Raw genomic sequence first — 24,680 nt, forward strand, 5'->3', positions numbered from 1 at the left:
GACTTAGTCTCTTGTTTTGTGAGACTCCCAATGCACAACTTAGTCTCTGGTTTGTGAGCCCCACAATCCATAACCTTTAGTCTCTGTTTGGGATGCAAATTCCCAACTTAGTCTCTTTTTTGTGAGCCCCCCAATTCACACCTCAGTCTGTGTCCCTGAGCCCTCCCTCTGGCCAAATGCACCCGCTGTCCAGCCCAACTGCAGCACTTGGTTTCTGTTCCTCCCCAGGGCAGGACGGGCTCTCCCTTCGCTGGAGGTGCCGGGGCACAGCTCAGCCTCCCCCCGGGCGCTGAGCCCCAACCCCCCCGCCCCGGGCTCTGCTTCCCAGCCGGGCTGAGCCCCCAGCAGCCCCAGCCGCTCTCGGGCCCTGGAAACGGGGGACCGGGGCTCTGAGCCCTCAGCCCGGCCCGGGGAGCCCGGCTTTGGGCTGCCCCAGCCCTCGCCTCTGCCCCCGCACCCCCAGGGAGCTCCTGTCCCTCGGCAGCCCCCGCAGCTCCTTCTCCATCTCACAGCCCCGCTGCTGAGCCCCGGAACAGCCCAACAGCCCCAACCCCGCGTGTGGTGTCGGGGCCGGGCCGGGAGCCCCGGCGGTGTCGGGCGGTGCTTGAGAACTGGCTGGGGGGACCCGCGGAGCGGGCCCGGCCCCGTGTGGCCGCGGGCGGCTCGGCCGGGGACGGGGGGCGCCGGGCTCCGGCCCTCCGGGCTTTATTCCCCCCCGCGCCCCGAGCCCCGCGGCTGCGGCTGCGGCTCCGCGGAGCCGCCCGGGCACCGGCTGCCCTTGCCCACCCGCCTCCGCCCCGAGAGCCCCCGCTGCTGCCGCTCCCCGGGCCGGTCGTGCCGCTCACCTGGGGCGGGCGGACTCGGCCCCTCCGCCGCTCCGCGCTCCCGCCGAACGGCCGGGCCGGTCCCCGGGGCCGCAGCCCCGACCGGAAGCCCAAACCGCCCGGTCCGGACCCACAGACACAATGATACAGGGACGGCGGCCGCCAGGGGACCAAACTCCTCGGCCCCGCCCCGCGCAGGCGCCCTGGGCCCCGCCCCGCCCGGGGGAGGAGGCTCCGCTGGGGCGGGACCTGAGGGCGGGGCGGGGCGTCGGACGCCGGGTCCTAGCGCCCGCCCGTTCCCGGTAACGGCGAGCGCGCCGCGGGCAAACTCCGGCGGGGCGGGACGGGGCACCGATCCGCGCAGGCGGCTCCGGGCGATCGCGGCGGCGGGAGACATAGAGCTGGGAGCTCATACCCTAGGGCACCAAGCACAAGCCGCTGAGCAGCGGGACCACCCCCAGCCGCGCCGCTCGGCCCGGCGCAGGCGCACCGCGCCCGGTACCGGCAGCGCTGTCATGGCGGAGAAGGCGCAGAAGGGGTGAGTCCCGTCGCACGCCGGTTACTTTCCCCGCACCCCCGGGATGCGGCGAGCCTCCCTCCCTCATCCCCGCCCGCTCCCCTCAGCTATCCCACCCATAGCATCCCCGGAGAACCGCCCCCCCCCGGCCCCTCACCCCGCCCGTTAACGCGTCCGTTCGCGCAGCGTGAAGATCGCGCCGGGAGCCGTGGTGTGTGTGGAGAGCGAGATCCGCGGGGACGTGACCATCGGTAAGGGGGGGTGTGTCCCCTCGCTTTACCCCATCCCCGGGGTGCCGCTGCGGCCGTCGGGGCCGGCCCGGGGTAACGGGGGCGCTGTTCCCGTAGGACCGCGGACCGTGATCCACCCCAAGGCCAGGATCATCGCCGAGGCGGGGCCGATCGTCATCGGGGAGGGGAACCTGATCGAGGAGCAGGCGCTCATCATCAACGGGTCAGTACGGGGGGTGCCCCCATTTCGGGGGACACGACACCCCCGGCCCCCCAGCGCGGCTTGGTCGCGGTCGGTGCCTCTGGGGGCCAGAGGGTGTGTTTGGGATCCCCAGGCTGTTCCCAGACTGGGTTTGGGGTGGGTGGGTGTTTTCTGAGATTCTCTCAAGCTCCCTTATCTTGTCACCGTGAGCTGATGCTTACAGCTCCTTAAGGGTGTTATTTTAACAGCTCCAGGGAGCTGTAATTAAATAACACGTTTATTTTGTGTGTGCGAATCCCTCTGCAGCTGACGGATCCTTCCCATCCTGGAGGGCTCTAATCCTGAGAACATGCGGTCTCAAGACACTGACAGTCTGGCTGGATTGGGTGGGATATATGTGACAAAATTGAGAGCTCTCTGTCAAATAAGATCTCAAAGCTTGTAATATATTATTCCATCTTGCAGGTATCCGGAAAATATTACCCCAGAAACAGAAGAGGTGGAGCCCAAACCAATGGTGATCGGCACCAACAATGTTTTTGAAGTTGGCTGTTGTATCCTTGCTGTGCGGTGAAGCTGTCTCGGCGCTGGAAGGGTTTGATGAACACGTAGCTGAGGTTCTTAGGGACATGGTTTAGCTTATGGTTGGACTCAATGATCCTGAGGGTCTCTTCCAACCAAAATGATTCTGTGATTCTATACACCATGCGTGCAGATCAGCACGGGGGGAAGCACATGCAAGCTCTGTCAAGGTTTACCTTTTGAAATAAAAGCAAAACACTTTCCAGTTTTCTTTAATATGAATCCCTAGATTCCCAAGCAATGAAGGTGGGAGATAACAACGTCATCGAATCTAAAGGTACGTCTGGGCTGAGTGTCTGTGGGAGACGCTGGGACCAGCGAGGCGCTCGTCCCCCCCACATTTCAAATCCTCTCCCTCGCAGCATTTGTCGGCAGGAACGTCATCCTGACGAGCGGCTGCATCATCGGTGCCTGCTGCAATGTTAACACCTATGAGGTGATCCCCGAAAACACCGTCATCTACGGGGCCGACTGTCTCCGCCGCGTCCAGACCGAGCGGCCGCAGGTGGGTGTGACGCGAGTGACACGAGTGGCACACTGCCCCCTCCCGTCCCCCGCTGCCTCACCCCCTACCCGTGTCTTCCAGCCCCAAACGCTGCAGCTGGATTTCCTGATGAAGATCTTGCCAAACTACCACCACCTGAAGAAGACCACGAAGGCCACGTCCACTCCTGTCAAGAGCTGAGCTGCTTCTGAGCTGGCCCTTCGGAGCACGACACGTTCGCCGGTCTCTGCGTCCTTCATTCCAGCTTTGGAAACAAACAAACAGAAAACAAACAAAAAAACCCCACAACAACAAAGAAAAGAAAACCAACCCCCCCCTCTTGCTCATTCGTGTCCTTTATTTAAATTCCTCTGACCAGCTTTGGATCTGTCGTGTCTCACGCAGTAGCTGTATGTGCGTGCTGTGTTTCGGGAATACAAACAACCCGCTTCTGCGCCCGGTGGGGCTGCGATCCCTTCGGACGTGTCCGTGCTTCCCAGCAGCGCCGTTTCCCGCCAGCCCCCAGTTCCTGGGGATGTTTTTTCACAACTTCCCTTCCCATCCCCGTACGACTGCAACACCACCTGATGTTCTCCCTCTGCATGGGAGGAAACGGATGTTGTAGCAGAAATTCCTGTAGGAAAGAGAAGGAACAGAGGAACCCCAAACACCAGCTGAGCTGCAGGATGTGTTATATTTTTAAAATGATTCTAAAAACACTCCCCAGACAGATTTGGAACTAGAGATTTCAGGTGGAACAGGTCAAGGCACAATAGTGGTGAAACAGCCATATATGCAGAGCTGAGGGGATTTTCTCCCTGAGTTCAGTTGCAGGGATACAAAGAACAAACCACCAAATAAATGGGGGAAAACAATGGGAAATGAAACACATCTCTCCTCCACCTTCCCTCCCTGCCAAAAAATAAGATGAAGTTTTACTGTGAATTTACCCCAAAAGCAAGACGCACTAGCAGGTTTGGGTAACTAGACAGGTCCCCCCTCTTGAGGCCACCTTGTTCTTGTAGCTGGACGCGTCCTGCTCCCCAAATCCTGTCTGGAACGGCTGGTTTCCATCTCCCGCCCAGCACGAGAGGTTCTGCTCTGTAAATCGCGGCTGCAGAGGCTGGAAACGCTCTGCGCTGCGGGGCTGGTGCAGCGGACGCGGGCAGGGGGCGCGGGCAGGGGGCGCGGGCAGGAGGCGCAGGCAGCTGCCCGCAGGTCTGGCTTGGCCGCTGAGTTGTGGAAAGCCAAGCTGTGACCTTGATGACTTGTTCCGTACAAGCCCTGTCCGGCCAGCAGGATGTCCCCGGTGTCACCTCTGGTCCCTGTGTGGGCAGCATCTGCTCCGGACACAGCCACTGGTCAAATGCTTTTCATCTCAAATTCTCCATCATGATGCTCCAGAGCCCTGCGGGACCACTGAGCCCTTCGCGGGGAATCAGCAGGACAGAGATCAAGCCGAAACTGACATATAAAATCAAACAAGCAGGGTGTAAATTCCAGCATCAGGCTCTCCTAAAGCCCAGCCTAAGCAGGGAGTGGGGTGGGAGTCTAAATGCAGGCCTGGGGGCCAGGCAGGGAGTGAGTGTGGATGGTGGGGACCCCAGGTGGGGCTGGTTGGGGTCATGAGCATTTGCCCAAACGCCTGGGCAGGGTGATGGGGGGACCCGAAGGGGGTGCCCCCACCCTGAAGAGGGAGCGGAGAAATTTGGGCCACAGTCGGGCTTGTGCCCAGTGCTTCAGGCGGCCACCCACTCGCCTGAGGGGCCCAGTGGGGACGCCACCCGGCCAGCCCCCGGGGCCCCTGCTCCCCGGGCTGTGCCACCAGCACTGTCCCCTCCTCTGCCCCACAGCCCAGCTGCAGCGCTCTGTCCCGTGTCCCAGGACCGTGTCCATGTCCCCAGCCCTGTGCTTTGTGTCCTCAGCCTTGTGTCTTGGGACTGTGTCCCATGTCCCCAGCCTTCTGTCCTGCACCCCCAGGACCGCATCCCGTGTCCCCAGCTCCGTCTCCCACGTCCCCACCCTTCTGTGCCGTGTCCCCAGCCCTGCAGCACACACCCCTCGTCCCTCCATCCGCCGGCCGCTCCCCCATCTCCATCCCGCCCCCTCCCTCTCCCCGCCCCGTCCCTCCCCCGGTCCCCACCGCCCCGCCCCGGTCCCCCCGGTCCCCCCCCGTGGCCCAGCCTTCAGCACCGCCCGCCCCGGCCGCGGCTGCCGCCGGCGGGACGCGGAGCGGGGCTGGACGCATCATGAGCAGCCTCCCCGCCGAGCGGGAGGGCGGCCCCGCCGACACCGGCCTGCCCGAGGAGGAGGTAGCGGGGTGGGGGGGAGACCATCCCACGGGCTGGGGGTTTGGGAGCGGGGAGGGATCCGCCATCGCCTCCCCACCCGCGATCCCCGGGGGCTGCGCTCCGCGGGCGCCCACGCACTCTCGGGGGCGCCGCGCCGGACGGGGGTCCCGTCGGTGTCCCCGGTGCCGGGTACCCCGGGCTCTGCCGGGGGGAGCGGCGGGCAGCGCAGCCCCCGCGCCTGGGGACGCCCGCCCCGGCGGGACCACCGCGTGTCCCCCCGGGTGTCCCCGCGAACACCCCTCTGCCCTCCCGGGGAAGGACACCGGGCGCTGGGGACATGAAGCTCCCGGGGGGGGGCACGAAACAGCCTCACCCTGGGGACGGTGCCGGGGTGTCATGTGGGGTGACGGTGCCAGCGGGTGCCCTGCGAGCGGTGGCCCTTGTGTCCCTCCCCCCGCAGCGGGTCTCACCCCGCAGATGTGTGAAACACCCTGTCCCCACGGGTGACAAACCCCACGCCCACGCCGCGGGGACCGGAGTGTTGTTTTTTTGTTCTCCGTGGCTGCTGCCCAAGTTCCTGGTTTTGCCCATGACCTTGAACGGGGAATGTGGACTTTGGGAGGGTGCAAGCGGGCGATAGCGATCTGCTCCTTACCTTTCACCCGCCGCTCCGCTCCGCGCCCGCCCGGCCCCGCGGGGTCTCGGGTTGATGGATAACGCCGGGATGCAGGCACCGAGGATCCGCTCGCCTTCATGGTTTTATTTCAGACCCATGTCCAGCCAACTGGTTCCGCCTCGAAACTTGTCAAAGTTTCCCCAAAGCACCTCGATAAAAGGGAATTTTGGGGGGTGAAGTGCTGGTGGCCTTGCTGGGTGAGGGCCAGGCGATGCTGCTGGGTCCTTGCAGGTGACACGGCGGTGGGACATGTCCTGGAGGACTTCCCAAGCCGTGCGGTGCGTGTTGTGCCGGCGAAGGGCAGGATCCAGGGGGGCGAGAGGCTGGCCCTCGCACTGCTGGCCCTTGGGGAACCCCTAGCCTTGTGCAGGAGCTGGTGGGCACAATGAGACCCAGGGGGGACAGCCCCAAGGTGCTGGGGACCCCCTCCATGTCCCGGCGTCAGGAGGGCGCGGGCTGCCTGTGCTTGCACGCTGGGCAGGTATTTTCCTTGCACGAGTTTTTCCAGCCCTGCCTGGAAGAGCCGGTGCTTTTGAGTATTTGCTCAAGCGTAAGGGAAGGGGGGGTGCCCAGCACCCTGCAAGCCTCTCTCCTCCCTGGGGTTTGCCTTCCAGCCTCGTGTCCCCCCAAAAAAGAGGGAGAAGCAGCACCCATCCCAGGGAGGTAGATTGGGGTGCAGCGATGGGGGACAAGCCTCTGCTTCATCCCCACTCCTCCTCCTCGGGCTGGCTGGGGTCCCGCTGCCTGCACCTGGCACCCCGGGGCATCCTCCCCATCCCGCTCGCCTCCCCCCTAGAGGCACCCCCGGCCAGGGGGGTCCCTGCGGAGGAGCCTGGCGGGGACAGAGCAATTTGGAAAGGAGGTCACGTCACTCCGGCTGGGTGAGAACGGCATGTAAAAGGCACGACGGAGGCCTTATTTGGTAACGGAGCGGCTCTGGAGAGCCCGGCTGGCGGCCCTCTGCCCCATCCCATGCCAGATCCCTCAGTGTGGGGGGGACCGAGCGTGAGGAGGGGACCCCCGGGATGGGTTCTGGGGGGGAAGGTCCCCAGCAGGGGGATAAGGTTTGTCCCCATGGCCCCTGCGTGGCATCTCCCCCGTGCTTGTGCCTCCTCTCTCCGGGGGATCGGGAGCCGGCCCGGGGGGGACAGGGCTGTGTGTGACCTCCCGCCCGTGCCCGCAGCTCCCGGGCTCTGTTGCAATCCCCCAGCTGCTCCCTTGGCTTTTCCTTCGCCGCTTCCTCGTTCCAGCCCCGACGCTGCTCCGCACCCGCTGTTTCCCAGGGCTGCTCCTCTCCTCCCGTCCTCCGCCCGACGCTGTGCAGCCGGTCCAGCCCTTCCGCATCGCCGGGACGGGGGACCCGGCATCCCCCGGCCGTGTTTATAGCGGGGAGTTGTGCGGGTTGGTGGCGTGCTTGCACCCAGCCCGGGAATCCAAACCCAGCCGAGGGGGACGCTCCATTAACCGAGCGAATATTTACGCAAAGGCTAATCCCCGCGGGGCTGGAATGCGCCCGCCGCGGGGGCAGGCAGGACCCCCCTTTGCCGGGGAAGGCTGGGCTTGCCGTGTGCTCCAGCTCCATCCCGACCCTGTGCCATCACCCCCGGCTGCCCGCCGGCGGGCAGCCAAGCGCCTAATCGGCTGGTAGAAAATTAAAGCGAGCCCCCGCTGGAAGGCAGTGGACGGGGAGCTGGGGCTGAAGGAGGTAATTAAATACCTCGTAAATGAATCACCCAGACGCTGTCCGCCTCCCCACTCCGGTCCCCGGCCTGTTAACATTTACCGGGGGTGGTTTGTGCAGGGGTAGGGGAGCGTGACGACACTCAGCATCCCTCAGGGTACCCGACTTCCCTCGGGGTGCCGCCGGCTGGTGGGGGTCCCAGGTGGGCAAACTCCCCCCTGGTGCCCGCTTACCTTTGGGAGGCAAACCTGGCTTGTGGCTTCAAGGTTCAGATTGGATGTTGGGAACAATTTCTTCCCCAAAGGGCTGTGGGGCATTGGAACAGGCTGCCCAGGGCAGTGCTGGAGTCACCAGCCCTGGAGGGTTGGACAGACGGACATGAGGTTCTCAGGACATGGGGCAGTGCATTATGGTTGGACTCGATGATCTTGAGGGTCTTTTCCAACCAAAATGATTTGGTGATTCTATGATTCACACGAGGAAGAGGAGGAGGAGTGCTGGGGCCATCCTCAAGCCACCCTCTGGAGACCTTGGTCACATCTTAGCCCAGGTCCCCGCCTGTCCTCACATGTCCCCAGCTCTGATTATCCCTGCAAATGCCACCAGACCTTCTCCAGTGTCCCTTAAACCAGTCCCCAGACTGGATGTGGTGGTTGAGGGACAGCGTAAGGTGACAGCGGGACACAGAGGAGGGATGTGCCGGGGCCAGAGCTGCTTCCTGAGGACAGGAGGAGACTTTCTGCAGGGACAGTAAACACAGGGTGAGGTGGCAGAGCGCAGGGCAGCAGCAGAGGAGGGCCAGGGCCAGGGGACCGGCTGTGCTCGCCGTGCGGTCCCGTGGCCATGGCCATCCTCGCTGAAGGAAGGCGGGGTGGGGGTCACCCACAGGGCCAGCAGCTTCCCCTGGCAGAAACCTTGGCGTTCACCCCAAACTCAACTCAGGAGAAGAGATGGAGAAATGCATCCCCAGGAAGAAACTCAATTCTGCACAGCAGAATTGGAATGGGATTTCTCTGATAAAGCTCTTTTCTTCCCCCACTAAGGGGAGGATTTTGCCCTGGGAGCATTTTTGGGAGGGATGGGGGCCGAGCCCCCGGGCGGCTGGGGCAGGGAAGCCTGGAGCAGGTCCCCGCGGGCTCCAACTCGCTTCCATTTAAGGGCAGGAGAAACATTTCCGCCTAAAAATCTTTCCCTTGGCAAAAAAAATCACATCTGTCCATTCTGCGGGGAATTCGCTCCCTTTCGCCGCTGGGCCCGATCCCTCCCACCTGCTTGTTGCCCAGCGAAGGGGCGCTGTGTACGTAGGACCTACTCAAATAGCCCTTCCACTTCCTACGCCAGCCCCCCCCAGCCTTCAAACATCATTTTGGGGCTGGAAAGCAGCGCCGGGGCCCTTTGGAGCCCTTCTCTCGCTCGCCGCCGGGTAATTTTATGGTTTAAAACTTGGCCGACCCGCGTTTGAACTTTCCAGGAAAACAAGTCATTAGTGAGGAGAAGCCTTTCCTTGGTGAGGCTGAATTTCAGAGGGGTTTTTCAGGGTCTTTTATCTCTCCTGTTCATCTGCTGTGCTGCCACGGGGTGAAATTATCTGTTGAGGTTTGGATTATCTGTAGGGGTTTGGATTTCAGGAAGACGGGGGATGCTCAGCGTCCTCGGGAGGAAAACCCAGCCAGGAGGGCAGCTGCACCTCTCTGAAACGGAATAGATATCTATTTTTCCCTTGGAAACGGTAAATTTACCTTCTGTACATTACATTTAATGGGTATGAGGGAAGCTCCTCTGGATGAATCCCTGTGCAGGGAAATTCAGGCAGCGTGTCCATCAGGAGACGGTGCAGCACTGAATGCCAGGGGATGCTCCATCACCCTCTGATCTCAGGTTTTCTCTCCACCATCCCCAGATCTTGGATTTTCTCCTGATCTCGGATTTCTCCCGATCTCCGGTTTTCTCCCGATCTCAGGTTTTCTCTCCATCACTCAGGATCTCTTGTTCTCCCAGCGATGGGGACCCAGCAGCGATGGGGACCCAGCAGCAATGGGTATCAGCATCATGTTGCCATAAGGGCTCTGTGGGAGCAGCCAGAGCACCTTTTGTTATTTAAGAGCTATAGGTCAGCCAGAGGTTTTGTTACACAAAGCAGGAATGTTTGCTGGGAGATGAGGGGCACAGATACCTTATCTGCAAGAGAAAGGAGGAGAGTCAGCAGAAGAATCGCCCTGGGTTGGCTGTTTCTGGCTGTTTTGCATGGCCCTTTCCACCCCTCCAAGAAAAGAAGAGTCAAAAGAACCTGCCATCAGCCCCAGGCACCCATGGGTGGCTTGAGGGGGGCACCCATGGGTGAGATGTGGGGCTGAGGAGTGCAGCACCAGCAGCAGATCCAGCCGTCGGGGTCTCCTGCCCAGTTACAAACTGGTTATAAAGCAAAACTGTCCCCGCTCAGGTCCTGCCCAGGGTTTGGGTTTGACCGTCCCCAAGGAGCCCCATGAACCACAGGCTGGTTTTGGGGAACCCCATCGCTGCCAAGGTGGGGGAAATACGGTCCCCAGGGACACAGCAGGAGGACTTTTAGGGCGTATTTACCCAGTGGAGTTTACTGCTGGGTGATTATTTCCTTACCTGAGCTTCCCGGGCGGGTAAGGGGATTATCACACCGGTAGATCGCGGCTGCCCGGCCAATTTCTGCGGGCAAAAGCACCGTTTTCTAGCTCAGACAGGGATGACGGGGGAGGGCTCCTGGTTTCTGGTGGTGGCAAGATCTGGTTTGTTCCTCTCCATCCCTGTGTCCCTCCTGGCCACCGCTGTCACCCCAGGGGCGGTGGAAACGGGGTTGTCCCAAAGACAGGGATGAGGGAGGGTCTCCAGGAACCTGTTTTCTTCTTTTCCAGGTGAGGACGCTCTTTGTCAGCGGGTTGCCCCTGGACATCAAGCCGCGGGAACTTTACCTGCTCTTTAGGCCCTTTAAGGTACCAAATTGGGGTTGGGGGTTCTGGAAGCACCGGGCTGCCCTGGGCCCCTGCCCCATCCCCACCGACACGGATGGGATCTGCGAGCGCCCGCTGCTTTCCCAAATCATTGGGTCACTTTATTCGCCGAAACAACTTACTGCACCCGGTAAAACACCGACAAATGGCATCGGGCGCCCTGATTGCGCCGGGGTTTTAACTGCACGTTGACTTGCACCCTGTTTACCAGCACAAGGTGACTGCAAACCTTTCGGGTCTCTTGGCCCTGCCAGATCTGGAGCTCAGGCAGCGGTGCTTTCCAAAGACGAAGGAGAACACTATTCAGGAATCCAGCACCCCTGCAAAAATCCAGCGGCAATCCCACAAAACTCCCCAGGCCGGTGCTGAGCCTTGGCAAGCCCAGCCGGCTGATGGGTGCGGGAGGTTTCCCTCCACGGAGGGGCAGCCAAATCACAGAGGTCTCCACCAAAAAACCCCTATTTTTATTCTTTCCTTACAGGGGTACGAAGGGTCTCTCATCAAACTCACCTCCAAGCAGGTAGGAGCCGCTCAAAACAGGGGTCGAGCACCCTGGGGCATCCACACCCCACACTGCGCTGCCACCCTCCCCGTGTCCCCGGGGTGTTGGGGGGACCCTGCGCTGCTCCCCATCGTCCTGACATCTCCCCCTCTCTCCTTCCTCCGCAGCCCGTGGGCTTCGTCAGCTTCGACAGCCGCTCCGAGGCCGAGGCGGCCAAGAACGCGCTGAACGTGAGTGCGCCCCATCGTCCCATCCATACCCCTCCGCTTCCCCAAATCCCTCCCAGTTCCCCCATCCCCGGGTCGTGCGTGTCTCCTGCCCCTGCTGGTCCCGCTGCATCCCGGTCCCTCCGGCCGATCCCCATCCAGCATCCCTAGCTTGAACCCCATGGGTTCGACCTGCAGGCAAAAGGATAAAGGAAGGGTTAAAAACCATTGAATTGTTAGATATGAGTCCATGAGAGACGCCTTTCCTGCTTGTCCAGTGGGAAAAATACCAGCTCAAGCTGCAAAAGCTCGCGGGGAGAAGGAATAAAATGCACAGGGGAAGAAACATCCCAACCTGCTGCTGCTTAGGCTGGAGCTCCTCACCGGCCGGGTTCACCCACCGCACCGCGCGCCTCCCAGCTCCAGCCTCCTGCTTTGGGAAAATAACCAACAGATAGAGCAAATTTCGCTTTCCTTTAGCAGCTCCCTCCTACCTGTGTGGGTTCACCTGAAAACCATCAGGGGAGGTGGTTCTCTAATTCCTCACTGGTTTTGTTGGTTGGTTGATTTTTCTTGACTTCATTTTCAATGTAAACCTCTTTTTCTTCTGGCTCCACTAATCCCTGTGGATGAGAGCTCGGCCGCGCAGGATGCCGATGGCCAAATACGGCGCTGGTGCTCACGATGCTGAAGGAACACGAGGCACCCCGTGTCCCAGCAAACTATCTCGTTTCAACGCTGGAAGCTGACAAAAAATAAACTCCAACGTGGGGTTATTTGTGCTGCGGGGCGCTCACCCCCCGCCCTGCCTGCCTCCCTCCCGCAGGGCATCCGCTTCGACCCCGAGATCCCCCAGACGCTGCGGCTGGAGTTCGCCAAGGCCAACACCAAGATGGCCAAGAGCAAGTTGGTGGGGACCCCCAACCCCAGCGCGCCGCTCCCCACCGCCGTCCCGCAGTTCATCGCCCGCGAGCCCTGTAAGTGGAACCACGGGAGGGTTTGGGTGGGAGGGACATTCCCAGCTCTCCATTTCCCCCCTGCCATGGCAGGGACATCGTCACCAGCTCAGGGTGCTCAGAGCCCCGTCCAGCCTGGCCTGGGGTGTCTCCAGGGATGGTTCATCCACCACCTCTCTGGGTACCTGGGCCAGGCTCTCACCACCCTCAGGGCAACAATTCCTTCATTTCTAACCTGAATCTCCCTCCTTTAGTTTAAAACCATCACCCCTTGTCCTATCGCATCAGGCCCTGCTCAAAAGTCTGTCCCCATCTTTCTTACCGGCCCCTTTTAAGTCCAGAAAGGCCACAATAAGGTGTCCTGGAGCTTCTCTTCTCCAGCTGAACAGCCCAGCTCTCTCAGCCTCATTTGCTCCAGGAAAAAACCCTTATTCAAGCGATTTGATGTTGCACAGGCGTGGATGTAAAACGCTGGGATGCCCGAGGGAGCAGAGATGCCGTGGGGGTGGTGACGGTGAACGCTGGGGTGACTTGGAAGCAGGGACGCCTGGTTGCCCCAAGCATGGTGGCCCCAGGAGCACAGGGTCCTCAAAGGTGCTGCTGGCACTGGAGGGGACCGGGGGAGGTGACAGCCAGAGGACCTGGGCAGGTGACATGGAGGAGCCCGTGGTGCTGCTTCACTGGGGGGTTTTCAAGCCGTGGCTGGGGTCCTGGTGGGGACCTGGGCGATGTCTTGCGCTGAGCACGCCGTATCCATCTCCGCACAGTCGCCGTTCCCCATCTCACCGCCGCACGCTCTCCTGCGAGCCAGCCAACGCCAGACCCCGGGGTAATTAAAGCTGGCAGGGATAACGAGCTCAGCGTGGGCACCCCGGCGATGCAGCCGGCCCCGCGGCACAGCTCGCCGCCTGCTCCCCGCGAGTGCGCTGCCAGCGTTGGCTTTTCTGGTCAGTCCTCACCAGCAGCACGTGTCACATCGCCTGTGTACAGGGGATAAGCTCCGCTCGCGCCCCCACCTGCTGTCAGGGGAGAAGAAAGGTGAACGGCACGAGGCACAGCAGGGACAGAGCCGGCCTTAACTCTCCTTCTTCTTCTCTTGCAGACGAGCTCACGGTGCCCGCACTCTACCCCAGTAGCCCTGAAGTGTGGGGGCCGTACCCTCTGTACCCGGCGGAGTTAGCGCCTGCCCTACCTCCTCCTGCTTTCACCTACCCCGCTTCGCTGCACGCCCAGGTAATTCGGACCCATCCGCCACCACTGCGCTCACCCCCCTACCCGCCCTGAGCCCCCTTCCTGTCCCCAGGGTGCTCACCGCACCGCTAACCTCTAACAGGCACTGTGTCCCCCCAGATGTAGCCAGGACACCTTTCCCTTCCTACCTGCGCTTTCGCCTACACTGGGACAGGCAGGGAGGGATGTGGGATGCAGGATGAGGGATGAGGGATGCGGGATGAGGGATGCAGGGTGGGGGATGCAGGATGGGGGATGCAGGATGGGGGATGCAGGATGAGGGATGCAGTATGAGGGATGCAGGATGCAGGATGGGGGATGCAGGATGCGGGATGCAGGATGCGGGATGGGGGATGCAGGATGAGGGATGCAGGATGAGGGATGCTCTCAGTGGCTGGACTGTCCCCGTCAGTCCCAGCACCGAATGAGCCATCTGGCTGCTGGCATGGTGTGAGGTCATAGGATCATAGAAGAGTTTGGTTTGAAGGGACGTTCCCAGCTCCCCCAGTGCCCCTGCCATGACAGGGACATCGTCACCAGCTCAGGGTGCTCAGAGCCCCGTCCAGCCTGGCCTGGGGTGTCTCAGGGATGGTTCATCCACCACCTCTCTGGGTACCTGGGCCAGGCTCTCAGCACAAGATGGGGGCTCCTGAACCTCCTGCCGCCCCTCCAGCATTGCTGGGGTGCTTGTCCCTCCCTGGCAAGTGACGTGCGAATGGACGACCCGTCTTTCCTTGACAAGGCACTCTTGTTGCAAGCACTACTTGGGGTGATTGCAGCACACAGCCATTAAAAATTAACCACCCACCTCAGAAGAGGAGCCGGGAAAAGAAGCCGTGGAAACAGGGGCCGTGGAGGCTTTCCCTTGGCCTTTGGGGAATTGCCAGCACCAGAGCGGCATTGTGAGGATGCCGGGATGAGACCCTGCCATGGCGGGGGAACAGGACATCACCGCAGCCTTTACACCTCGGCTCTGGCTCATGTGGGAGCTGGAGGAAACGGTGACCTGGAAACAGATTTGGTGGATAAGTCACATCGAAAAGGCTTTTAGCCCTGGAGGAAAACCACTCAGCGTACAAACCAGCCGCAGCCTTTGGATGCAACTCTGGCTTTCCAGGCTCTGCTGTTTGTAGGAAAAGTGGCAGTAAATATTATTGCAGCGACATACTTGCCTTGTCAAATTGCCGTCGAACAGGCAGCACTTGCCCCGCTCGGGGGCCGAGGGAACAGTCGTGAGGATGAGCCTAGCTTTGCGAGGGCAGACCCGGCTGGGACCCGACGGCTTGAGGAAACAGTGTCTGCTGTGGTTATAGCGCCTTCAGGTGCTCCCAGCACAGCGGGGAGGATGCTGGTGGCACCCTCCCCGTCACCCCAGGGTGCTGGGGGCCCTGCGGAGGGGTGTCACCCCTGAACCAGAGCTGCTTTACAGGATTTGCTTGGAAATCGGGACAGGGTGGAACTTTTCCCTGCCCGTCTCCTGTGGGATTTGCAGGTTTTGAGTGGGAACAAGTCCTGGTGAGACCGTCCCAGCTCGGTGCTGCTGCTGGAGTCCGTGCTCAGCGCCAGCTGCTGTTACTGGCCACACTGGAGCTGGGGTGGCCGCGCCGTGTGCGTTTCGAGCTCTGTGCGCCGGGGAGGGCTGGGGGCGGCTGGCCCCCTCTCACCCGCTGCCCCCCTGTCTCCGCAGATGCGCTGGCTCCCTCCCTCCGAGGCTGGTTCTCAGGGCTGGAAGTCCCGTCAGTTCTGCTGAATGCTGGGTGAGTGTCACCCCCTCCCCCAGGGGGCTGGGGCCACGTCCCGCTCCCCCGAGCTCCCCCCGCCGCCACCGCTGGGGTCACCCAGCCGCCCAGATACACTCTGTGCATAACCCAGCCCCTCGTGGGTAAATGAACGAAGGGATGCAAAGGGAAGAGGAGTCAGAGGCTGGGCCGGGGCTCCTGTGCCACCACCCTGCCTGTCCCCACCCCGGCCACCGGGACCGGCCGCGGCTGCAGCCGAGCCGAGACTTGGACCCAAAAAGCACTTACTGGCTATTTTAGGCTCAGCAGATAAAAATAGGGAGCGGCGAGGTTTTTGGAACCAGCGGTTCTTCCAAAATACGGAGTGTGCCAAGGTTTCCAGCTCAACATGTAAGCGCAGAGCCGTATTTGGGAAGGGGAGATGAGTGGATCCCATGGAATGGCTCCACCTTCCTGCAGCCGCCCCGGTACCTGCCGCGGGGGGCCAGGACAGAACCATAGAATCATTTTGGTTAGAAAAGACCCTCAAGATTGAGTCCAACCATAGCCCACCCCTGTCCCTGCCCCATGTCCTGAGAACCTCGTGTCCGTCTGTCCAACCCTCCAGGATGGTGACTCCAGCACTGCCCTGGGCAGCCTGTTCAATGCCCCACAGCCCTTTGGGGGAGAAATTGTTCCCAGACCCAACCTCACCCTCCCCTGGGCAACTTGAGGCCGTTTCCTCTGCTCCTGGCGCTTGTCACTGTAGAGGACGGGCTGAGCCGGGACAGGAGGGCTGGGGACACCCCAGCCTGGTGACCTCCCGGCTCCCCGCCAGGCTCCACCGCCGGACAGGGACACGGCACAGCGACCGCAGCGTCCCTGACCCTGCGCTGTGTCCCCGCAGGTCTCAGGTGTGTGATGGTGGCCTCCAGTCAGTCTTGTGGGTACGAACCGAGTCTTCCGAGGCGGCTCCTGGGTCGGCGCGCTCCCCGCACACCCACAGCGCGCTGGTAAGGACGCGGCACGGGGCCGGGGGACGCGGCCCCTCCGCTGCTCTGGGGAGGGGGCGGAAGGGTGAGGAAATCGGTGGGGATGCCCCTGAGGGAGCAGGAATGGCCCCCGGGGTGGAACCCTGTGGGGCAGCGTGGCTGCTCCCACCACGGTACCGAACCTCGGCACCAAACCGCAGTACAGAACCACAGTACTGAACCACATTACCAAACCACGGTACCAAACCACAGCACTGAACTACAATACCAAACCACGGCACCAAGCCACGGCACCAAACCACGGTACCAAGCCACGGTACCAAACCACAGCACCAAACCACAGTACCGAACCACAATACCAAACCATGGTACCAAACCACGGCACCAAACCACAATACCAAACCACAGCACCAAACCACGGTACTGAACCACAATACCAAACCACGGTACCAAACCACAGTACCAAACCACAGTACCAAACCACAGCACTGAACCACGGTACTGAACCACAATACCACGGTACCAAACCACAATACCAAACCACGGTACCAAACCACGGCACCAAGTCATGTTACCAAACCACGGCTCTGCCGTTGTGTTCTGGCGCATATCTCGTTATCGGGGGCGAGAGTTTGGGCAGCCCAGGAATGCCTCTGAATTACCCCCTCCCTGGCCGGTAATCTCATCTCGCTGCCTTCTCCTTCCTGCCTTGGATCAACAGACACTTGAATTCCTCTTAAGTGCAAAATTCGGCTCAAATTTAACTCTCAAGCTTCCCGGCTGCTGCCTCCTCCGCTAAAAGCCGGAGGCTGCGGCCATGGGAGGAGCAAACGGGGCCCGCGGGTCCCTCTGGGCTCTGCCGGGCATTAGACCGCAGCTGCTTTATTTTAACACCTCTCTGTCTTACAGGCTTGAAAAAACCAAAAACCAAACCCACCCAACAACCTCCCACGAGCGCGGATTCCTCCAAGACTTTCCCACAGCCTCTATCACACATCTGCTCTCCTAGAACAGAAACGACGAGCATACCTAGTGATAATATTTTCCTCTTTTACACTGTATATTGGTCAGAAAGCGCGTTACTTGTGAAAGCGTGGTTTTGACAGGCATCGCTGTAGCGTCTGAAAAGCTGTTTTCAAGCAGAACCATAGGAAAACGGACTACGGAAAAACAGCAACAAAAACCAAAATGAGAGCAAGTATTTTTGTACCAAACCTCCTAAACAGGACAATCTTACACTGGGTCGGACCACAGGATATTGTGCGTGACTTCGAGCGCGTGTAATGCGGACTGCACTCCCCGCTGGAGCCGCGCTCCCCATCCCGGCCACGCGTCTGCGGACACTTACAGTATTACCCTTTTCTCCCCCGTTTTACCAAATGACGAGCAGGCGGGACAATCGAGAGCTTTCTGATGGTGACGTTCTCCGTACGTGGGGCTGTGTTGAACGTCTGCCGGTGCAGGGGACCAGGGATGAGCACCGACCGGTGAGAATCCGTGTCCTCCTGCCAGGACTGCTCCGGTTGTGATGGGCAACGTAAACTGCTGTATGAGGAAAAACAACCAACCACCCTCGGTTCACCAGCTTACTCAAGGTTAGGCGAGCCCTGAGCAAGCTGAGAGGCTTAGGCGCCCGCCTAACATTAGGCCAAAGCGCTGGGCTGAGCTGGGGTTTGAGCATCGCGGTTCTGCCGGTCCAGCTGCTGCCGCACCGCGGCTCCATGTTCCCGCGAGCAAAGACGCTGCGGACCCCGTGGGGCAGGATCTGCTGCGGACCCCATGGGGCAGGATCGGCTGCGGACCCCGTGGGGCATGATCGGCTGCGGACCCCATGGGGCAGGATCTGCTGCGGACCCCGTGGGGCAGGATCTGCTGCGGACCCCATGGGGCAGGATCTGCTACAGACCCCGTGGGGCAGGATCTGCTGTGGACCCCGTGGGGCAGGATCGGCTGCGGACCCCATGAGGCAGGATCTGCTACAGACCCCGTGGGGCAGGATCTGCTGTGGACCCAGTGGGGCAGGATCTGCCGTGGACCCCATGGGGCAGGATCTGCTACAGACCCCGTGGGGCAGGATCTGTCGCAGACCCCGTGGGGCAGGATCCGCCATGGACCCCGTGGGGCAGGATCTGCTGCAGACCCCGTGGGGCAGGATCTGCCGTGGACCTCGTGGGGCAGGATCCGGTGCGTTCGCCGAGGTACCAGCACACGGGCCGCTCGACGTGCCAGTCTCGCCTCTTCTTGCTCCAGGAGGAGTTTGGGAAAAGAAAAAGCCAAGCAAAAATCAATAAATGTTTTTAAAAGCCCCGAATTTCGGTTTCTTGCAAAAGGAGGCGCCAAGCCCTTCCCGCCTCCCAGCCTCTCCCCCAGGGAACACGGGGACAGGGTGCCCGTGGCGCTGTTAAACACCATCATCTTCCTCCTTTCCTTCGTTCCGTGGGTGGGCAGAGATTCCGGCTGCCAAATCGGCGGGGAGCGGGGGGAAGAGATGGTGGGATGGGAAACCGTCCTGTTGGGTTTCCTGTCAAAAGCGGGACCGATAAAGGCGACGTGAGAAGCAATCGATTCCAAGACAAACCGTGGAGCAGCTTTAAATGGAACGACACCAGCATTTCCGAGCAACCGACTTAACTCTTGTAGCAAACTATTTCCTGTGCTTTGTCTTGTGGGAGAGGAGAGAAGCTCCCGCCTCGTCTGCTCCGCTTTTTTGGAACTATGTTTAAAGGTACTTTTCTATTGTTAATTTTTTGTTTTTTAGAAATAAAAGCAGTGGTGATTGTGACGTGCAGAGCGCTGTTGTCCCGTGCTGTGCGCCTGGCGAGGAACAGGCAGGATCCCCGCAGGGAGCAGCACCTCCTGCCCCGCGGGGCACTTAGAGGTGGTTCCTCAGGGCAGAACCGTCCGGCTTTGGGCTCCAGGGAGGCTCCAAACCCCAGCCTGGAAGCATCAGGAGACTTTAAAGAAATGACTCCAAGTTTACAAAGATGTTATCGGTTAGTTTTTAAACCTACTCATCTTGGCACCGAGCACAGAAGTTAAGCGGCGATTTTCCATGAGCTCAGCTGCAGAAGAGGCAATTGTAACCCAGACACCACGGGCCAGAGGATGATCGTTATTATTATTTCTTTAACATGCTGAGAATTTTCAACTGCTGGGTCCGTAAGCCCAGCCTAGAAACTCCTCCTCCCTGCTCCGCTCCGATAAGCGCGACCAGCGTCCCCGGGAGCTTCAGACTCCACTAACAAGGCACCAGGAGCAAGCGCAGCCCGGCCAGCGGTGCGGAAGGGACACGGTCACGGTGCTGCGAGGTGTCCAGGGTGGGGAGAGGCCTGGCGGTGTCACTTGAAACGCGGCTGGCGGGGATGAGCGGGGGGTTAAGCCCTTAATATCGGGTGCTAATCCCACCGCAAGTCACAGCTTTTTTTCCCCAAGTCTTTTTCCTCCCGACTCGGGCGCCGCTTCAGCCACAGATGCTGTCGGGAGCAGATTGATGAGCAAACGCCCTCGCTAGGAGAGCGATGGACACTCGCGTCCTCCCAGACTTCGCCTGGGCACAGCATCTGCCCTGCTAGCATTGAACTCTCGAACCAGGGTTTTGGTTCCCCCCCCATCTGGGTGCCAAAACGCTTTGGGCTGTGTGCCCACGGGCAGGGGAGGGCGCACCGAACCGCCCGGCCCCGGCGTCCCCTTTGCCCGCCGTGACCTTTCCCCAGGCGGCCGGGGGAACATTCCTTCCCCGTGACCATCCGCGAACGGCTACAAAGGCCCGAGCTGCTGGCGGACACCAGGAGGTTGCAAAACGGGGTGCCAGGGACTCCCCTGGCGGGGAGGAAGAGGGAGAGGCGGGGGCCGGAGTCCCGGAGGGTGGGACGGGGGCGCGGGCAGGGATCCGGGGATGGGGACACGAGGGCAGGGACAGCAAAGGGCAGACGGAGCCAGCGCCCGGGACGGGGAGGAGGAAGAGGAGGAGGAGGGGGAGGAGGAGGAGGAGGAGGAGGAGGAGGAGGAGGAGGAGGAGGAGGAGGGAGCCTGACACCCACGGGCCAGTTGGGAGAGGGGGGAAGGCAAAATAAAAGCGGGAGAGGGAAGATGAGCCAGCGCGGGGCTCGGCCAGGCTGCACGCAGGCTGGGGAAGCATCGGAGCCGTCCCACCGCCCGGGAGGACACGGGTAATGGTGCACACGGGGTCACACAGAGCACCTCTGTCCTGGTGTATAGCCGCCTTGCCTTAAACCCTCACAACCTCCTATGAAAAGCATCTAATAAAGGGCCAGAGTTGCCCCAGAGCCGGGGCAGCCACCCCCAGGCCACCAGCGCCCACTCGGGGGACGTTTCAAACCACCAAGACGAGCACCCTGCTTTTTCCACAGCACCGCGCTTTCTCTTTTACCAGCAACTTTTTCAGTAGCGGTATCTTGTAATATGAAATCACAGCCCCAAACGTAGACAAGAATATAGAAATGCAGTGCTGAAGGTAACTTTCAGTGCTAGCTTTGCTTTCCATGTTTAACGCTGCCCGAGTTAACTTGGAATTGACATACACGACGGAGCCGCTGTAAGCGCCCGTTGCTGGGAAGAGGACGAGGCTGGTTTAGACACAAGCGGCAGCCAGTTGATGTAAGATCCACACCGAGTGTTCTCACCAAACCGCTGGACTTTCCTGGTAGCCCAGTTGGCTAATTGGTGGCCACAACTGCATTTAAGAACAATCTCTTTCTAATGTGGTATTTAGTGACTGGTGCTTTAGTAGAAAAGCTCCCAGACTTAGCGGTATGAAATTTATCTTCTACGCGCAATATTCTAACCCCCCCATTAAAACGGAAAGGAAACTACAACTTTATGTGACAATTTTGCTTTATTTGCTTGGGGTAGTTACAAACTCTTCCTGTCTGAATGCTGATAGCGTTACCTGCCTCGCTGCCACAGCCCACAAACAGGATGATTCTGGAGCTTAAAGAGCGAAGATACCATTAGCAGATCCCTGCGACGCTGCCTCTGAAACACGGGGGAAGCCAAGCATTAGCAGAGCCCGGACCTCGTCTCCGCAGCCTCCATAATTAATAAGTAGCTCAGGAGGGAATAGAGAGCACAGCGTAAGTGATGGAGGCAGGAGGAACCGCACGGGTACTCAGGCCTTGGATGTAAGCCCAGCAGCGCAGGTACCCTCAAAAAGTTAACTTAATGGAAGGACAACCTCCCGCTTCGCCGTCCCCTTCCTGCACTGTGCTCGCACTCGGCACAACGTCCAGCCCGCCAAGTATCCAAGCCAAACTTCCCGCGCTCCCCTATCGTGTCACCTGCCGTGGCTGCCATAAGAAGTTTGACCGCATGGGCTCTGTCACCGCCCTTCGCGTCGCTCCGCCCGTGATCAGATGCGCTGCTGCAGCACACGGAGCTGCGCCGGCGCCCAGACCTGCCCCCAGCGTCCCGTGTCCCTTTTGAACGGGACAGGAGGCACAAACTGGACACGGCTCCCAGGTGTGACAGCAGTTTCCCTGCCCCGCGTTATCTGGGAAGAGAGCAGCTCCAGCCGCGCGACACCCGCTGGGAGCAGCTGCCTCCATGCCCGGAGCCCGGCTGTGTCCCGATGAGCCCCCTCTGCGGGGAGCTGCTCCTTGTCCTTACCTGCTTTATGGGGATGCGTCCAGAGAGCCCCGGGCAAGACAGACATGGCTGGGAACGCACCTACAGAGCCAGGAAGACAGACCCAAGGAGCAATGCAGAACCTTAGAATCACTTTGGTTGGAAAAGACCCTCAAGATTGAGTCCAACCATAACCCACCCCTGGCACTGCCCCATGTCCTGAGAACCTCATGTCCGTCTGTCCAGCCCTCCAGGGCTGGTGACTCCAGCACTGCCCTGGGCAGCCTGTTCCAATGCCCCACAGCCCTTTGGGGAAGAAATTGTTCCCAGATCCAACCTCAACCTCCCCTGGCACAACTTGAGCTGATAAGGTCTCCCCTCAGCTCCTGTTCTCCAGCTGAACCTCCAGGTCCCTCAGCCGCTCCATCACACTTGTGCTCCAGCCCCTCACCAGCTCCGTTCCCTTCTCTCCACTCGCTCCAGCACCTCCAAGTCTGTCTTTGGCCAGCAGCCCTGGGGCCGGGCTGGGCAGCGCTGCAGCCTCACCAGGGCTCACCAGGTAAGCACTGCACTCTCACCAGTGCTCACCAGTAAGCACTGCACTGTCACCAGTGCTCACCAGTAAGCACTGCACTCTCACCAGTGCTCACCAATAAGCACTGCACTCTCACCAGTGCTCACCAGTAAGCACTGCACTCTCACCAGTGCTCACCAGTAAGCACTGCACTCTCCTGGACATCCTCTCCCAGAGCCCCCCAGGCAGTAACGCACCGCGGAATTCAGGCCCGGTACATCAGCAGCGACCGGAAAGCAAGCAACGAAACTGGAAATAATGAGATGTCAGTGCCGTAGCTGCTTCTAGTCGCATCTCCAAAGGCAGCCCCATCCCTCGGTGGGCACCAGCAGCCCAGCAATCCCGCCTGCCCGCGCTCATCGGAAGCGACAGCGCTCGCCGGCTGCCTCCGCGCGCGGGGCCCGCGCAGCGCTCGCCAGCGGTCCCTCGCCTCCCTCCCGCCCCTGCTCTCTAAAAGCCTTCAACGATCACGATGAATTATAGATCAGCTCTGCTACAAACCGCCTCATGTCAGTTTTCTCATTCGACCGTGCAAAATCCTGCTGTTTCCCATCCCCGTCCAGAACGAGCGTCGCAATGGAGGAGGCGGCGGAACACTCCGCACTCGGGGCAGCCGGTGCGGCTCCGTGTTCAGAGCGGTGACACCCGCGGCCATCGGCTGCTGCCTTAAAACAGCCAACACTCACAAGTCAGCATGAAAAACATTTCCATCCAGATTATAGTAGAACGTACTAAAACCAGAACCGCAATCTTGCCTTTGCACCTGAATAAAACATAGACACTTTCCTTTAGTACATCTCTATGTGAACCTGTTTCGGTACAACATACGAGATATCCAAACAAGGATTACATTTTCTTTTCAAAATTTCATGTAATACACCTCGGCAGAGCTAAAAATTATGTTTGTTTCATTATGGGATGTCACCGTTTGCAACACAGCTGACTAGGAAGGAGAGATGCTTTCTATTTATCAAAACTTGTAGGTTTTTATTAGTATAGGAGAAGATGAGGAACTATTTGTCAAATAAAAACTATGCATAAAAAAGTAAGGGAAGAACATTTTTATGGTGAATGAGGGTGATATTGAGGTAGAACAGTGGTGAGTGCGCATCTCAGGAACAGCTCTAGCGACTGCTGCACACGCTGTCCTCGCAGGCACAGGCTCAAGATACAACTGTGCTAGCAAAGAAAGGACGATGCAGACAGTAAAGAGAGGAAAGGCGGAGAAAACGGAGTAACGGGCCCCCAGGAGAGAGCAGGAGGCTCCTCAGCAGCCCCCGGCTGCGGGAATAAGGGCCTTGCCAAAGCGAGCGAGCGCAGGGCACGGTGGCTCAGGCCACGGGAGAACAACCCTGCGACACGGAGTAAACCAGAACAGCCCAGAGGAAGGTGAGACTGGTTTAACAGCCGTGAACTCTTACGCTAAACTCCAGCAAGAAGCCGGATTTCGCCGCGGTGCTGCGATGAAGCGGATTGGAGCGGTACCAAAACGCTTTCGGCAAACAGCCTCCCGATGATGCAGTCCGAGATGTTCACATCACTTGATTTTTAATAGATCTTGGAAAAAAAATCCCCTAAGGATTGCTAGGAGCATCTTCAATAAAGAAACAAGCCCCAAATCTTCAATATTTCTTTCCTGCTCTCCTATTTTTTGACCTAACATATTTTTAGTCTTTGAAAGTAGCCAGAGGCGTTTTCTTTAGACGCCTTTACTACCTTAATCACTTCAGCAGAGAAACAACGCAGAGAACCTACCTGAGAGCCGGCCTTTCAGCCTTTGGTTCACGGAGCAGAAGGGATAATGCTATGAAAGGCGCTGGAGAAGTTGCCCCAATAAAACCCCCAAAGGCAGGACAGGCAGGTCAGAGGTCACTAAGAGCTTTGCTTTCCCCCAGCACCTCCACCAGAAAAAGGAAATCACTGCGCAAAATGCAGCAGATGGAAGAGACCCCTTTGTTTTAATGTTCGTGAGTGAGGATGACAGAGAGGTGAACGGTTTTGTAAGTGCCGCGTGTGCTTCGAACCAGAGCTCCACGGGAAAACTAAGCAGCTCCACGAGGAATCGCTTGTGCTGACCTGCAAGATATAGGAAGGAAAAACTGTTTCAACACCAGCTGGAGCAGCATGCTTTATATTTTTATAAATATATATATGTATAATGCACTATATATGAAATTAAGAAAAAAAAAGAGGAAATGTCCTACTGGCATGTAGCAGCTGTTTTAAACAAGGTCGACATGTGCGGTGCTGGAGCATTGTCTGTTTCTCGAAAGAGCGCTCTTTGAAATCAGGTGTATCGCACAGGAGGATGAACGCTGCACATACATGAGTGTATTTGTCCTCCTGCGCTCCCCCCAGCCAGCAGGAATCGTTGGTGCCTCAGCAACCAAGCTGGTTTCTTTGTCTGTTCACGTGTCCGGATCTGACGGCCTTCGCTTCAACCCCCGACCC

At 59.6% G+C, this 24,680-nt stretch overlaps 2 protein-coding genes across 2 annotated transcripts; both read left to right on the plus strand.

Annotated features, from left to right (window-relative positions):
* The first annotated feature begins 1,085 nt into the window (after positions 1 to 1,085).
* On the plus strand, positions 1,086 to 3,225 carry DCTN6 (dynactin subunit 6). The gene is made up of 7 exons (XM_080343501.1): positions 1,086 to 1,362; positions 1,528 to 1,592; positions 1,689 to 1,794; positions 2,239 to 2,327; positions 2,585 to 2,632; positions 2,718 to 2,860; positions 2,942 to 3,225. Exons 1-7 carry the CDS (start codon positions 1,340 to 1,342, stop codon positions 3,038 to 3,040), a joined length of 573 nt encoding a protein of 190 aa, XP_080199627.1. The 5' UTR covers positions 1,086 to 1,339; the 3' UTR covers positions 3,041 to 3,225.
* A 1,863-nt stretch (positions 3,226 to 5,088) lies between these two features.
* Positions 5,089 to 15,112, plus strand: RBPMS (RNA binding protein, mRNA processing factor; the record flags this gene model as incomplete). Its single annotated transcript, XM_080343502.1, has 7 exons — positions 5,089 to 5,151; positions 10,373 to 10,450; positions 10,950 to 10,988; positions 11,138 to 11,200; positions 12,003 to 12,153; positions 13,235 to 13,365; positions 15,050 to 15,112. The coding sequence occupies 7 exons, from the start codon at positions 5,089 to 5,091 to the stop codon at positions 15,110 to 15,112; spliced, it is 588 nt and encodes a 195-aa protein (XP_080199628.1).
* Positions 15,113 to 24,680: the final 9,568 nt, after the last annotated feature.

This window comes from Nesoenas mayeri (assembly GCF_963082525.1).
Source record: "Nesoenas mayeri genome assembly, chromosome: 4".
In the NCBI taxonomy this organism is placed as follows: domain Eukaryota; kingdom Metazoa; phylum Chordata; class Aves; order Columbiformes; family Columbidae; genus Nesoenas; species Nesoenas mayeri.

Bases quoted from the DNA above. Each gene is read 5' to 3' on its own strand.
- DCTN6 (XM_080343501.1), top strand. From the start codon at position 1,340: ATGGCGGAGAAGGCGCAGAAGGG. The intron at 1,363-1,527 runs GTGAGTCCCGTC...CCGTTCGCGCAG, and splicing joins GCGGAGAAGGCGCAGAAGGG to CGTGAAGATCGCGCCGGGAG. The intron at 1,795-2,238 runs GTCAGTACGGGG...TCCATCTTGCAG, and splicing joins CAGGCGCTCATCATCAACGG to GTATCCGGAAAATATTACCC.